We start from the raw sequence: 16,128 nt of genomic DNA on the forward strand, positions 1-16,128 counted from the left end.
TGTGCGAGACGAACATGGCTCCCACCACAAAACAATATACTAACTAGGCAAGTACCATTCCTGAGTTTTTAAAATCAAAACGTCGTAAAAAATACCGCACAAAAAGCACAATCATAATCAGACGGTAGGCTAAGACTACAATAGATGCATTTATCGGTTTTTTAAAGTGAGTTTTTATGACAACCAGATGTAAGATACTTAAGTTATGCGAAAAAAAGAAGAGCTAGCTCTAAAAGCCTTACAAAAAATACCAGTTTTTTTAAATTCTTATTTATTGCCTGTGTATCTGATGAGATTCGGAACACAAGTCAAACGGTTGAAAAAATTAATTTGTTAAGGTATGGAAACTATTTGGTGGGACACATGCAGATTTCCCTTTATGTTTTTAATTAAAAATTGTTTTTGTTGTGGAAAAGATTTGTTCATTCAGCAGTTTGTATAAAAACCTCGTTATTGATTAAACCCCATTTTATTTATTTAAGCATACGATATTTAGTGGATACTTATGTACATATGTATGAGGCATGAGGTATGAGACATATCATCAGGGAGGAACAAGTTTATAGCAGTGATTGGCCGAGCCCAACCCTTGGGGAAGGGCACTAATACTGGACTTGGGGAAGTGTGGGCTGGTTCTGCCACTTAGCAACTATCATCAGAGGCGGAGCGGGGCATAGGGCTTGGGGCAGCTTGGCGAAAAGCTTAAATTACCCGCTCAATTAAACTTTAAGCAACTTGGAAGAAGGTGGGCTCCAAGAAAAAAGGGTCTGGGGCGAATATAAGCGCAACTTCAAAGACCTTTCCCCGTTTGACGTGCAGCCTCGCAGAAAATTCAGTGAAGCCATCGACAACGCAACGACACAACGTGACACAACCCAAAGGCGCTGAGCTTGAGGCGTGTCAGCGTCTGAGCGGAGGCCAACGCCCAGACCCCTGTGCGCTGTGTCTAGTCATTATGACTTTGCGAGATGTGGGATGCGGCCTGCAAAGCAAATAAAGTAATTCTCCCGATAAACTGATAAACAAGTAAATATATGTACATTGACATTTTTGCCTACCTCCCTCGGCTCGGCTCCCTCCTGGCGACGCTCGTTTAAAGTTTATTGAATCTACAATTAATTTAAAATGTTGAGGGGGTTTTACGTTGTGGGCGACTTTTTCTCATGGAATAGTAGGGGTTTCGGAAATCAAGAAAAAATACAATGAATACAATGAATAGTTGAGCAGGCACCCAAGAATCTGACCACTAACCAAATAGTATAGTGGTTTTTATTTGGTTATACTATTTGGTTAGTGATCTGACCCACAATCCTCTTACATTTTTTGTCTGATATTCGATTTTTGACGACGAGTTATCCTGCCTCCCATTAGTCTTTCAGTTTCTAGATAAACTAAAATCACTAATAGATATTTCAAATATCATACTTAAAATGGGGCGCAGCATACATCTGGGCTGACGTGGAACACGCCACATGCCGCCAGCACACACACATGCCATACACAAGTGCAGTCTTCCGACAGACAACGTGAAGGCAAAGTGGAATACAATATTTAAAATTGAGCATACATCAGCAAAGGTCAGCCTGGCAGGAGGACAGTAGGTTATGCAGCGGACAGCACACGTAGACCATTAAAAAACACTTAGAAAAACAACAAAAGTCATTTAAACTTTCAGCCAACTTTTTTACCAACCTCTCGCTCTTCGAGGAAAAAAATGAAATGTGAAATTAAGAGATGTGTGTAAGAGGCAGGGAGGCTGGGAGCCACGCGAGATATGTATGTATGTGAGTATGTGCATACAAGTAGACATGGGGATATGGGGATGTGTATGTGTATGTGTTCCGGACATGGAGTCGGTCTCTTTGTTTGCACTGACCCATGACTTGGTTGGGGATGTGAGCATCACAAAGGGCGAACTTTCCTCGCTATCCTCGTCGATGTACATTTAAGCAAAAGTTTCTTCCTCGTTTCCCAGGGTTTACGAATGGAAGTGGGTGGTGTGCGGGTTTTCAGGGCACTTTTAATTCAGTTGCACTTTTATCCGCCGCACGGCATCAAGTTGATATACAAAAGGAAAAGAAGCAGCAAGAGAGTGCAGAAATAAATGTAATTTTCGCGCGCGTTTTCCTTCGGCCTTAAGTGAGTTAATTGAAATCATTTACATTTAATTGCACTTTAAATGAGTTAATACGTGGCCCCAGTTGGGTGTGCTAACTGCGTGGAGTGCTTTGGATATCGGAAGGTACGAGTATTCGAGCAACCGTTCACATTTCGTTTAGGTTTCGCTGGCGTTCGCAAAGCAACTGTCGACAACTCCAGTCAATGTAAATCAAGGCACTGAGGAGGTGTCCCTGTCCGTGTTCTGCCACGCTATGTCTGACGTTACGCTACGCCGCGTTACACTATCCATAGCACCGATTGACCAGGTTCATGCATGCATAAAGTATGTGTGTACGTACATATGTATGTACATTCATACATATACGTATTAGCCTATGTGTATATGTGTACATGACGTGTATGTGAATAATATTCAAATTGGCCACTCAGCACCATAGTCTTGAGGCGCCACTCTCTCTACGTCTCTCTCTCTTTCTCTTTGTAAGTGTACAAGTCCACTCTTTGTATTCATTCACTCACATTCTTACATTCGCGAGTTCTGCTTGTGTACTCATATTTCTCAAACATCTACTTGTATTTATTTATTGCCTAGCCAAATCAAGGCCGTCAGAGCCGCCATTAGCCGACACTCGCCTCCCCCAACTCCCAGATCTTTGGATCACTGATTCCACCACTCCCCAGCGTAGGGCGCTGTGAATCGAGTGAATCAACAAGGTGTGATTTGAGCGAATTTCGCGCCAAACCACTGGCATAATCATGTGCATAGTATCTCTGTTTGGGTTCTACTCGCTGCTCAGTAGCTGACTTTGTTGGTTTTTCTTTTGATTAGCTATGCATTTTCTATGCCGTTCTTGTACTAAGCGTTTATCCATATTGAATATGGATCAACTGGGACATTGATACGTTGTCTACAGGGAATTCTATAGTTACAATCAAGGGGGAATCTAACCATCAGTTTACATTTGCTTTACAATTTACTTGGCCTCTTTGTAAAAACTATTCTGTTCGCTGTTCCCATATCGCTTTTTAATGATCTTATGTAGAACTTTGATCCTTTTTGGCAAACAACAGTCATTTTTTAACCCACACTCCTAACTAGTTCTATCTTTTTAAACAGCATACCTTGATTGTTGATGCGAGCATATAAACAATATATATGTACATACATACATATATCTACGTGAGAGTGTGCGTGGCAAAAAGAGCTATATAACTTTCACTGGCGAAAGGCTCTGAACACGGCTGGGTCAAGGGGGAAGTTAAAGTGGAGCACTCTTGGGTTTTCCCCGCTGTTTTGATGTAGCTTTTGTTGCAGCTCTCTGAGACGCCACTTGCCACTTTCGCTCTCCGCCCTTGGCTCTCGCACTGGTATTCGTATTTGTGTTTGTATTTGTATTGGTATTCGTATTGGTATTGGTGTGGCATGCCAGGCAATTTTGCGTTGGCTTTGTGTTGACTAGCTCTGCAGCAGGTGGCACGGGGCAGAGGCCTGGTCCGGTCCTGGTCTTGGTCTTGGTCTTGGTAAGTTGATGTGGTAGTTTAGCTTATTGCTTTTCCCTTTGAAGTGGCTTATGTGGATATTTATTACCATGTCGGTTGTATTTGAATTTCTCTGGCAAGTAGCATGCTTTTTGCTCTCTTTCCTTGCGGCCGGCCTGGGTCTTTGGAGCTGCGTTTCTTTTGGTTTGCTTTGCTTCGGGGTTGGGGTTTTGCACTAGTATTTGCCTTTGATATGGTGGCCTAGGGGTAATGCACTTACTTCAACTTCGTTGATTGCCCACTACGCCTTTTTATACCCGGTACTCGAAGAGTAAATAGGGTATATTGTATTTGTACACAAAGTGAATGTATGTAACGCACAGAAGGAAACATTTCCGAACCCATAAGGTATATATATTCTTGATCAGCATCAATAGCCGAGTCGATTGAGCCATGTCTGTCTGTCCGTCCGTCCGTCCGTCCGTCCTTATGAGCGCCTGGATCTCAGAGACTATAAAAGCTAGAGCCACCAAATTGCATCCAGACTTCTGTATGCTCACACTGTTACAAGTGTATTTTAAAAATGAGCCCCGCCCTCTTCCGATCCCGCAAAAGGGCGAAAACCTTCCAAACCTACAATTTTGAAGATAAAAGAAAACTAAAAACGCCATTCCGTAGGAAATGACCATATCTATCAGATCGTCAAATTGGGATCCGATTGGATGATTATTATACCCACAATAAAAAAATACATTTTCAGTGGCTAAACACACCCTGTCCCGCAGCTTTTGTTGTTATTTTTCACATTCTCTCATTTACACTCTGCTTCCTGCAGTGTGCGGCAGCTGACTCTGCCTCTGCCTTGTCTCTGCCTCTGCCATGACTCTGCAGTGTTTGGCTCTAGGGAAGGGGGCGAGCTAAAGGAGCGTGTTGGCGTGAGAAGTGTTGTAGATGTAGATGACTGATGAAGAACAAATTTAAAATATGGCAAATAACCGCTTGAGTACAGATGTAGTACTGAGTGCCGGGCATAAAAGTTGTGACGCGTAAAAAGCGTCTCACACGTCCCTTCTCGTTTCAATTTTCCTTCGCTCTCTGATTTCCCTTTGGTTGTTTGGCCTAATAATAAAACAAAGTATGAAATACGCGCCATTTCTTTTCCACGCAGTTATTGCCTTTAGCCGATCACTATAAGTCCGACTCATTTTCAGGTGCCTAGCTTGGAAATTATGGAAATAATTATAATGCACTGACGGAATGAACAAGCCACTCCACACTCGCAGGCGAATTTCCGTGCGATTGCCTGACTGCGGTCGCTCAGGCTGTCGTACTTGTTAGTGGCAACGACAGCTGCACAAATGAATTGACCAAAAGGGTCTGGTCCGACATATTCTGGTCTGGCATGGTGATCTGGTCTGACCCAGACCAGAATAGCTTATTAAATATTTTTTGGATTATGTTTGCTTTCTTTTTCTCGGTGTTTGTTTTGCTGTCCAGGTCGACATTTAATGCGGTTGTTCAAAGAAGTTCCGCCTGAATGCTGAGTATGCTCCTCTGCGCATATATGGATTGCCTTCCTGGATATGGGTAGAGGTCCACGGGGCCGACAACTCTACTTTTAAATGCCCCCAAAGGCTTCCTTCGGCCAAACATTTATCTTTGAGGAGCGAGTACCTACATACATACATACATAGTCAGAGGCTTGGTTCAAATTAATTTTGTTAGTTCGACCTTTTTGGCTATTTGTTGTGTTTGTGCTGCTGCTGCTCTACACCAGAGCGTGTCGAAATAAATCGCCTTAGTTCTGTTTCCATGCTCAGACTTTAATTGAATTAAATTGATTCTGCTACACAGTCATCAATTTCTCTGCCAGGTGAGAATGAGCCGTGCTTAACCGTCGTTCCTTCTCCTCCAGTTGACGTTTATAAATAGACGTTTCCAGTCTTGACACTTTCCTCTCTCTCTCTCTTTCTTCAGTGAATTTGACATGACAATCAACTCATCTCGGACACGTATTAGTTGCACACACGCACGTACACCCACACAGCTCGATGGGATGCGATGTTTATGTTTTTCCAATCAATTGTGTCACAAACTTGGCTATGAAAATAAATACAAGCCCCCACTACCACCGAGTATCCCCATCATACACACACACATAAATACTCTTAAGCCTGGACACATTCTGTTACTGTTTTTCTCCCATAGCTATGCATAGTTAGGGGCACGGCACCCACATACAATGTATATATGTACATATGGACAGTTTTCTATATATGTATGTATGTGAGTATAAACATTTGAGAAGTGTGCTCTCGGCGAATAAAACAATAACCAGAAGAGCCCGTTCAGCTTGGACAAAGAACCGAAAATTGATAGATACATGGCCAGATGATAGTTGGATCCATGGCGTACAAAAGTGCAATTTTCTGTGATTGTGCGAGCGGACAGTCACTGATTTTTTGAACAGTGGCACAAAAGTGACTAACAACTGCGCAAATTACTGGAAAGTGAACCATCGATTGTTCTCTGTATTTGACTAGTGGCGAATAATTTGGATTCTCTGTGAATTTTCAGGCTACGGTACAATGGGAATATTCAAAAATGGGAACGGAACGTTGAATAAACTACCAAAATACAAGTTATGTAATATTCATGTGACCCTTAGAGATCAACCAATTGGTTAAGCTTATTTTACCTGAAAGGTTTCGTCTGTTATCTTTCATTTATATTTTAGCTGAAGTAGATTGAGAGAACTTTGATTCAGCTTACATTATGGTACACTCCATAGTGCACCAAAAAAAGTGCAACCTGCATCCATTTGCCGAGCGAGTTTATGGCAATTTGAAATATTTTCATAAAAACCCCACAATTGGGCAGAATAATTCACATTTTCGGCAATGCGTTGATATCGTTCAGAAACTCTTCCCCATCCCCCCAGTTCTCTCTTTGGACCGAACTACACTCTGCACGAGTGTAGATGATGCTGCCTCTGCTGGGGGCCATATTTTCAATTTCTATTGTCGATGTCATGTCTGTGTCCCTCATCTCTTCTGAGGAGGCGGCGCAGTCGAGCCTCAACTTGTTAATAAAAGTTTACCGATTTGTTGGCGTCCCAAGAATGATTACTGCTACACTGCACACAATTTAAAGTTTTTAAGCTTAATACATAAATCAACCAGCGAGTCACAATGGAATGGAACACAACCGAACTGAAAAGAGCGAAACAATTCGTATGAATATTCTCCGCGAAAGTTGCCCGCTTCGATGTCGATGCGTGCAAAGTTGTTTAGTGAGGAACTTCGACTGGACACGGAGCACGTTGCCCAAACGCACAGAAGTACAAAGTGTACCATAGAAAAAGGCAGAGATATGAGGGGAGGTGAAGTATTATGGAGTCCTGGTAAAATTAATAAAAGTAGTATTAATGCTTGCGATTTCCTCTCAGCGGAATGCCCTGACCCAGTCTGACGCACGTTTTCCTTTGGCTTTGTTGCCCTCTCATTTTGATATTTTTTGTACACTTTTTTTCGCCTGGTTCTACCCGTTTGTGTTGGGAAATTCTTTAGCTCAAGCTTGACGCTGGCCGATCCAAAGTTTTTGATTTAAATAGTTTAGCCTGGAGTATTACTGCTGGACTGGCATCTTTGAGCTTTTGCTCCTGCTTTACGGGTAAATGGGGATAAATGCTATGGGTACGGGGATGGGTATTGGCACATACATACATACATCGACTTTCTCAGCCATTCATCTTTTTCCGAATCGCCGGCTACTTTTTTGGAATGGAAATATTATTAGTAAGCTTATGGACAAGGTTAGGCTATAATGTTCATTCCTCTCTCCCTCGGTATCCCGCTGACCGTCCTTCAACGGGGCCCTCGGCTGTTTGTGCCACTTTCGTGCGGAAGTGGCCTGGATGGGTTGACTTTTCGTCGCAATTTTCAGCGAAGAGTTTTCGTGCATAAATAATTTAATATTTTCTCTAGGTGTAAATGTTTCAAGCTCACAAGCGAAAACGCCTGGAGAAAAAGAGGTCGAGGTTTATAGCTTAATTATTCCAATGCATGAATCGGGCCTAGGCCGAGCCCTAATATATATACATACATATCTAAATAAAAAAGTATGTTTACATCAATCTCAGATCCCATTCCCTTTGACTCCGTTGCCTTTACTCCTTTGTTGTTCGGGGCTCCCAGTGTTTGGCTACCGCTTTTGTAAGGTCTGGGGTTCTTTTTTATTTCTCTTTTTCCACACGCATATAACACATAATTTTTTATGATTTATAAATTGTTGTGTGTTTGAAGAGAGGTCAGGCCGCTCTGAGTATAATTTTAATTATTTCCTACATGTGCGTGGTTTATAAATGGCCACGTCAGCTCAGCTCGGTTTTTTACACCTCCCTCTTCCCATTTAATGGAGGTCACCTTTAGATGAAAACACAAACAACAAATATTAAAAAAACCTATGTACATATGTATGTATGTACATTCATATTTATGTAGGAAAATCTGTCTTGTACATCTACATCACTTCTCACATCAACATTTTAGCTCGCCACCCTTCCCCAGAGCCACACACTGCGTAAGAAAGAGTGTGCAAGCGATAAATAATGACAACAATAAGCAAACATAAGAAAAGCTGCTGGAAGGTGTGGGCGAAAGCCTCTGCAAATTAATGTCTTGATACTGGTTATAATAATGATCTGATCCATCTTAATTCGGGGATATGATAGATAATTCGCTATTCTCTACTGAATTGCGTTTTAATTTTAGTCTTTTCTTCAAAGATGTGGATCCAGCTGGCTTCTCTCTGATCAAGAATTTATACATATACTTTATGGGGTCGGAAATGTTTTCTTCTGTGCGGTACATCCACTTTCGAGCACAAATACAATATACCCTATTTAGTCTTCGGAGATCGGGTATAAAAATGCACGAAGATTTATTGCATTTCACAAGTTTGCGTAATTATTATGGCACGTGCCATGGTCGAAGGTCTAGCAACCACTTTCGATTTAATCTCGCTACTTTAAAGTCTAGACTAGGAGGAGCCAACATTTCGGGGCTCGACTCTGTGTTTGAGTGACATTACTGACTTTTCATTAGCTCGTCATTCTGTATCATTGTACATGTTTAGTGATCCTTGGCGGAGTAAGTCACACAGTGCCAATGAATTAATATAAATGTCACTCGGGAAGCATTTTTTAAAAAGATGGGTGTCGCTGTCAAGAATACTCGTACCGTTACTTATACGAATCTTACTACTTGGCTGCCTTCGATTCGACTTTTGCGCCATCTTGCGGATCGTTAAGGTTGTGCAAATTGACTCCAACCACACCACACAATCAAAAAACAGCGACACAAATTGTTTCTTTTTTCATAACGACCCGCTGACAAATTGTTGATTAATGTTTAATTTATTATTGAATTTGAATTGCTATTGTTTGAATGATTAATATATCATATCTACCCAGCCACATGCATATCACATAAGTCTTAAGCGTACCCAGTGGCAAATCTGTGGAGAGTCGGCTGAAAAAACTGCTTGGCAAACAATAAAAAATTTCAAAAATCCAAATTTTAGCTGCTTCACTTAGATTTTCAAAGTTGCAATGTTCTTTACATGTAAGATGTGTTACATATGTATGTGCATAAAGCAACAGTTATCTCTAAAAAAACATAACATAAAAATACCAGTTATTTGTAATTCTTAAAAAAAGGTCCTCAGAATTTTGGTGAGTTTGGTGTGTTTGCAAATCTGGCATATCAACGCACAAATTTTGACGAAAAAAATTCAAGATTTTAGACACATGTTCGTCGACTCTGGTGTTGATGTTCTATGTGTTTAAGAGAACTAGCCCGTCTCCGGCTTAAGTGACCCGTTAATTGAATGTAGAGGATACAATATATTTCGATCTATTCGTTTAGGGCATGCGGAGGCATGCATAATATACATCAATAACCAATTAGCAGAAAAAGATGTAAACATCTCCAACAGTACAAAGAAGTTGCTCCTCGGCTTCATATGACTACCAAATCGAAAAATAGACTACTCAGACTTAACATCACTTATTACTGACATTTCCTTCACCTGTACAGACATAATCCTAGCAGGTGAATTAAACTGTGATATTCTTAGAGAATCCCAATTGACAGGTGCCATGTTGAGTCTTGCTTTAAAATAAATAAATGCCTTGTTAAATAACAACTCCCCAAACATCTTACAAAAAAACAAACCACCAGTTTACCTATTCTTTGTAGATAGTATTTATAAAGCTCTACTACACGACTACTGACTATAAGATATTCAAAGCATGATCTTATATTCTTGACCTATGATTTATATCCTGAGTGCCATAATTATGCTACCTTTTATAGAGACTTTACAAACACTGACCATGGAAAGCTAAACATTGACATTAGCGACCCTGACTGGACATCAATACATTATATATTGTCTGTCTAAACCTTCAATCAAAAATTGACAATTTGTACTGTGAAAGCTGAGTATCATCAAACGAAATGACGCTTTCAAAAAGTATAAAAGAAACAAGACTGAAAGTCACTTCAATAAGTATGTACAGATCTTTAAGGTCAGATGTAACAAGGCTAATTAACTCTGCCAAGACCACCTTTTACACGTCAAAGTATAGCAGGAGGCTAAAATAATTCCTATCCGAAAAGCAAACTTCTGACTAGAGACCAATATCAATACTCCTACCCTATATACCTAGCCTGTCAAAAGCATTCGTGGCAGAACAGTAAATTAATTTCAATCAAGGACACAATCAGTCCGGAACTACTGCCATTGAAAAAATAGTAGAAGATATCCGAGAAAGAATGGATAATTGAAATGTAACCTTCTTAAATCTTCTTGACTACACCAAAGCATTTGACTCAGTTGACCATCGCATCCTCATCGCAAAACTCGTGATTCCTATAACCTCTCTGAAATCTTTTTATTTATTTATTTCAATTAACAATTACCTGGTAATTATGGAATAGGAATAAAAACAAACTTATATATGTACAAAATAGAAAGGAAAGATACAATTTATACATTTTCTAAACTAAATGTTAAATATAATCGTTTCAAGGGATAATTCGGGGGATATTAAATGGTACAAGTAATTATAATTATTGAATAAAACCCGGAAAGGTTCATGCTGGGAGTAGTTTGATCTACATGTGGATAATCTGATGGGGCGGAAAGTACGGGTTGGTCTGGAGGGAACCGAAAAATCGATTCGTCCCAAAAGCGTTTGAAGTCCACAATCCCGAGAATGAGCTTATGCATGGATACTACCCCATTGCAAATTCTGCGATGGTGTAAAGAGGGTAGGTTCAGTAGTTTTAGCCTAGATAGGTATGGTGGAAGGAGTCTGTTAGAGTCCCAGTTTAGATTTCTAATGGCGAGTATTAAAAAATGTTTTTGAACGGATTAAATAATAATTTGTTGCTCCTTGTATTGTGGACTCCACACACAATAACAATACTGCAATATCTGGCGAACCAACGAGAAGTACAGTGTTTTAGTTATATACGGATCGTCAAACTCTTTTGACCAACGCTTAATAAAGGCAAGAACTCCCTTAGCTTTTTTAACAGTCGAATCAATATGGTTATTAAAACATAGCTTGTGATCGAAAACGACTCCTAAGTCATTTGATGTAGAGATTCGATCCAGAACATGGTGTCCTAGAGAATAGGAGACAAAATGTGGTGCACGGCGGTGAAAAGTCATAAGTTTGCACTTGGAATGGTTCAAGAAAAGTAGGTTATTCGAGAACCAAATGCTTAATTCATCAAGGTCAAGTTGTAGGCGAGTATGCAGTCGGAAAAGGAAAAAACAAATTTTAACGTCATCAGCATACATTAAAGTATCTGAGTGAAAAATAACTCGGCTCGCAGGTCGTTCACAAACAAATTGAAAAAAAGCGGGCCTAAATGACTTCCTTGAGGAACTGCAGAGGTTACTTTCAAAACATTGGACAAGACATTGTTAAACAAAACACGCTGTGTGCGATTCGACAGGTACGATGAAATCCAATTTACAAAATTTGTGGGAAACCCTAAAAAAGAGAGTTTATGGATCAGGAAAGTATTATTAACAGAATCAAAAGCTTTACTGAAATCTGTAAAAATGACGTCAGTCTGCAAGCCACTTTGAAATCCTCGGTTGATTAGAGACGAGAATTCTAAAAGGTTAGTAGATGTTGATCGATGTCTAAAAAAACCATGTTGTGACCGGTATATAATGCTAGAACATGCGTGTTGCAATTGACGTGTAACAAGGTGCTCGAGCAACTTCGGAATGGCAGATAGTTTAGCAATACCACGATAGTTTTCGATATTAGATCTGCACCCTTTCTTGTGAAGAGGAATAAGGTAGAATTCATTACAGATCATGGGGAGGCGAGAACGCTCCAGGGATAAATTAAATAAAGGTCAAAGGATGAGATTGGGCTTGATATTTTAAATACCCGCAGAGAAACAGATTTCAATTGATGACAACCCTTCGAAGACCGTACTTTCTTCAAGGAAGGGAAGAAACACGTTATTAACATGAGGTAGAGCATGGATAAGGGGTGGAGGAGTCATAAGTATCCGAGGAGTACGTCGATTGAAAGAAGGTGGAAAATAAATTTGCAATTCCTTGATCTGAAGTTTCTGTTTTAGACTACAACTGAAGGGAAGAAGGAACGAATTTTTTGGGATTACTACGGAAACGCTATTCCCCACAAATACCCTATTTACTCTTCGAGTACCGGGTATAAAAACAGAAAATGTAAAATTTAAAACTTGAAAAAACCGCTAAGTTGGGACGCGTACACAACACACACAACATTCCTCCTCGTTTGTTCTTGTTCTGTATGTATGTATCTAACCTAGCGGGTGTTCTAGAAGCTGCTAATTGCGTTTTCGTGCTGAGAAGTGGGAGACGTTAATAAGGACTGCTGAATCGCATCGGAACGTTGGCCTTACTGAATCTTCATGCCAAAAGCACCGGCCAGGGCTAACGTGTTCTTGAGAGAAAAAGAGACGTATCCGTGGTCGTAGAGTTGCGTGGTCGTAAAACAGATGTGCATGTAGAGAGGGGAAGGTAGGCGGCCACACACACCCAGCCACATGCATATCACATATGGCTTTAGCATAGCCAGTGACATTTTCTGCTCCATTATTTTCGTCATGTGTGACAGACGACATTTCAACATGCAACTAGAAGCGGGACACAGCTCACAGATCGCACCCACCACCACCCATATCCATCACCCTGCCACACCAACACGTATTGTAACTGTAACTCGAACTGCTTTCGTAATGCATCTGCAAAGTGCTGCCGACTTGGCTCGTCGGTCTCCTTTCCCTTAAGCCCTCAGCCGGCTCGTGGGGTCTCCGCTAGACACCAATATATTATGCCATTGACGTGGTGTGCGTGGGTCTCTCCTCATGTGTGTGTGTGTGCATGGGTGAGTGTCTGTTAGCAGTTCCCTGTTGCACAGGCAAACACATGTACAAATGCTGTCTGTGGCATGGATGGCCCACGCACAGTCCTTGTAGGTATACACTTGCGAGTATTTCCAACTTCCTTGGACAGAGCAGCTCCTCATTCTTTACTCTCTATCTTTCTCCGCTCTCTATCTTTCTCACCCTCTGTGTCAGCGTTTTGCATTGCAAATATATATACCCTACTTAAGTTGAGTTTTATGTGTGTGCCCATGAAGTTTGCTTACCGATTTCGGAATGGAGAAGTGGTTCAGTCTAGTCTGGCTACAGTGAAATGGCAGTAGGACAAATCCAAAAGTTATGTTTTTGGAAGTTACAAATCGAACGATTGACCCTTATTGAAGTTGCCAATGGAATTCTCAAGCTGCCCGTTTTTAGTATGGACCTCATATTTCCGTTTAGAACTCATAAAAATAAAGATAACAAGCAGCTCGCCGACCAGAAAATATATCTTTGTTCTGGTTCAATTGTTAGATTTAATGTTTGGACTTATTCTAACAGAATCTAGTCCAATTTTTTGTTTTCAAAATGTTTTCTCCAATTTCTTGATCACTTTGCAGCTAAATTAAGTAAATTCGTTCAGAACCATCCCTGTTTCTGGTCAACCATAATTTCCAAGATTCTACACAGTCCTTTTAAAGGCTACCTGTATTACGTGTCCAAAAACGTATTGTCCTTACGTACTTTTCCAGGCTTCTCGTTTCTCTTTGCGGTTTCTTCATTCCATTTTTTCACCTCTGCTTGCAATTAATTTGATGCATTTGCATGCCATCGAAAATAATATACAAAACTGGAATATTGTAAATGCCACCTACACATATTCTGCATGCAAATTTGACACTTTTTGCCTCATTATTTGACGCCATAATAATAATGTTGATGGGGAGCAGAATACCAACATATTTCACAAGCCAGAACCAGCACATGGATATTTATTTGCTGTGTGACTGTGTGTGAGAGTTAATAAGGAAATATCCTTTTACACATGTGACCCTAATAATTTCTCCGAGTTCTCAGAGTCTGAAGGAGCAGAGGCGGAAGGACGCGCCTGCATTACTAATAATAATGCCATTGTATGCATGCGTATACATATTTCTTGTATTAGCGTGTGTGGCTTGGTAGGGGTATTTTGTGCTGTGTTGTGATTTATTGCATTCGTGTGCCAGATTTTACAAATGTAATGTGCCACACTATAGTCCCTAGAAGCCTCTCTCGCTCTCCCCCCCCTCTCTCTCTCTCTCTCTGTCTCACTCTCCTCATGCATATGCAAAGTTTCGAATATTTTGCCTTGCGTCCCCAAGAATGTGTCACTGTGTAAGTGTGTGTATCTGTGCGGGCTTCCCCCAGTCCTGTTCTCGCATAAATATTCCGCACAGAGTCATATTTCATTCTTTCGTTTTGTATGCGCTCTACTCTCAAAGTGCCGTGGACATACGTGTCGGAATTATTTTACTTCCGTTTTCCGGTTTTCCTACCCTCCTTCAGACAGATTCGAGTTAAGGTTCGAGCTAATGTTTCATTCTCTAGTCCTGGCTTTTGAGCATAAGATGAATATGAAATTTGTATAAGCTGGAAAAACTTGTAAATGCAAATTTTTTAGCCAAACCATCCAAATGCCTTATTCTTGCACAGGATTTGGCTAGATCTTTCCCCAGACTCCTGTTGCTCACCTGATTTCTGATGTAAGAAAAACTTATCAATTCGCTGAGCAGAAATATCAAGATATCTCGAATTCATTTATTCAATTTTGGATACATCTTGAAATTAAAATCATGTCAGTCAATTGAAATTGCACACTCACTCACAGCTCAAGACTGGACCGGCCTTTTCCGGCCAAAGATTACTTAAGCCCACTCACACACACGCATAAAACAATGAAAAATATAAAAGGAAACTATCTGCAGCAGTGCGCATAAATATGCATAATTGTTGTAAAATTTCGGAGCCCGAAAATCTGATAAATTATAACTGAAAAGTTTTGTGAGTACGCCAGCAAAATTTTAAGCAATTCCCAACCAGGCAACAAAAGCAAACGCATGGCACCGTCCCACCAACCCATTGCCGAGCCCTTCACTGAACACCAGGCACATATTCAATTTATGACTTCAGATGAAAATTCCTCCAGCATTTAAATCACTTATGCACTTAATCAGTGCACTTAAAATTCAAGAGAAGTACCACAGCAGAGGCATTCTAACAGTGGAAATTCGTATTCATCTTCGCATACACTGTCAAAAACCACTGAGTGCAGAGATATTTGACCCCATTTTAGACCCATTTGCTCAATTCCTTAAAATTCCCTAATAAAATGTAGTTAAAGATGTAGTAAACTGCTAACAATGTGCCAGACCCGATTTTTGAAAAATGAGTATATACAATGAAAGTCGTTGATCTCCACCAGCGATGGATCTAAAACATCCAAACCAAATCGATCTAGTCTGTCGATCAAAATTCTACTCACAGAAGCCAAATGCTTTTATTTGTATAGTCATTGAAAAAATGGATGCATTCAATTTTGATAAATGGATCATAAAAAAGTATGATCCTTTAATCTCGTAAATTATGGCTTTTGGCTTTTGTATAATAATAAGATTATGGCCTGGAAACCTAAACAAAATCCAAATTAATAACAAATCATGACATTAACTTAATGCTTCGGTTTCATGAATAAATTGTCAACTTTTAGTCGACAGCCATATTTCTCGGTTATGAGCCGAGAGTATTTACGATGTCGCGTTAGGCTTTGAAAAGCATTCAAATGTGTATATCAAGTATACATTTATGTATATTTACATGTGAAGTCTGCAGAAAGGCATTAACGGCTGACTCCTTGGCCCAGAAATCCCGTAAGGTCGCTTTTTCTGGCAGCTCCCGCGTGGGATAAGCCGTCATCTCAGTTGTGCTAGATTCGGCGTACATCGAACTTGATTGCTATTACGAATCCAAGTACGATAACTACACTCACACACGCAGCCACTCAGAGCCAGGTACTCCGACTACTTAGCCCAGATCGGCCTCTATC

At 40.4% G+C, this 16,128-nt stretch overlaps 1 protein-coding gene across 2 annotated transcripts in view; it reads right to left on the minus strand.

Moving 5' to 3' along the window:
- The window catches only part of LOC117579766 (echinoderm microtubule-associated protein-like CG42247), a 55,047-nt gene that overhangs the window by 13,617 nt on the left and 25,302 nt on the right, over window positions 1-16,128 (minus strand). Inside the window, exon 1 of one of the 2 annotated variants that reach the window (XM_034265820.1) lies at window positions 1,877-2,246. The exons of the other annotated variant lie outside the window; for it this stretch is intronic. Coding sequence (XP_034121711.1) covers window positions 1,877-1,945 — 69 coding nt within the window. The 5' untranslated portion in view covers window positions 1,946-2,246. Of the gene's footprint in view, window positions 1-1,876; window positions 2,247-16,128 lie in introns of those variants that run through there. 2 annotated transcript variants of the gene reach the window in all.

This window comes from Drosophila guanche, unplaced genomic scaffold, assembly GCF_900245975.1.
Source record: "Drosophila guanche unplaced genomic scaffold, DGUA_6, whole genome shotgun sequence".
Lineage (NCBI taxonomy): Eukaryota > Metazoa > Arthropoda > Insecta > Diptera > Drosophilidae > Drosophila > Drosophila guanche.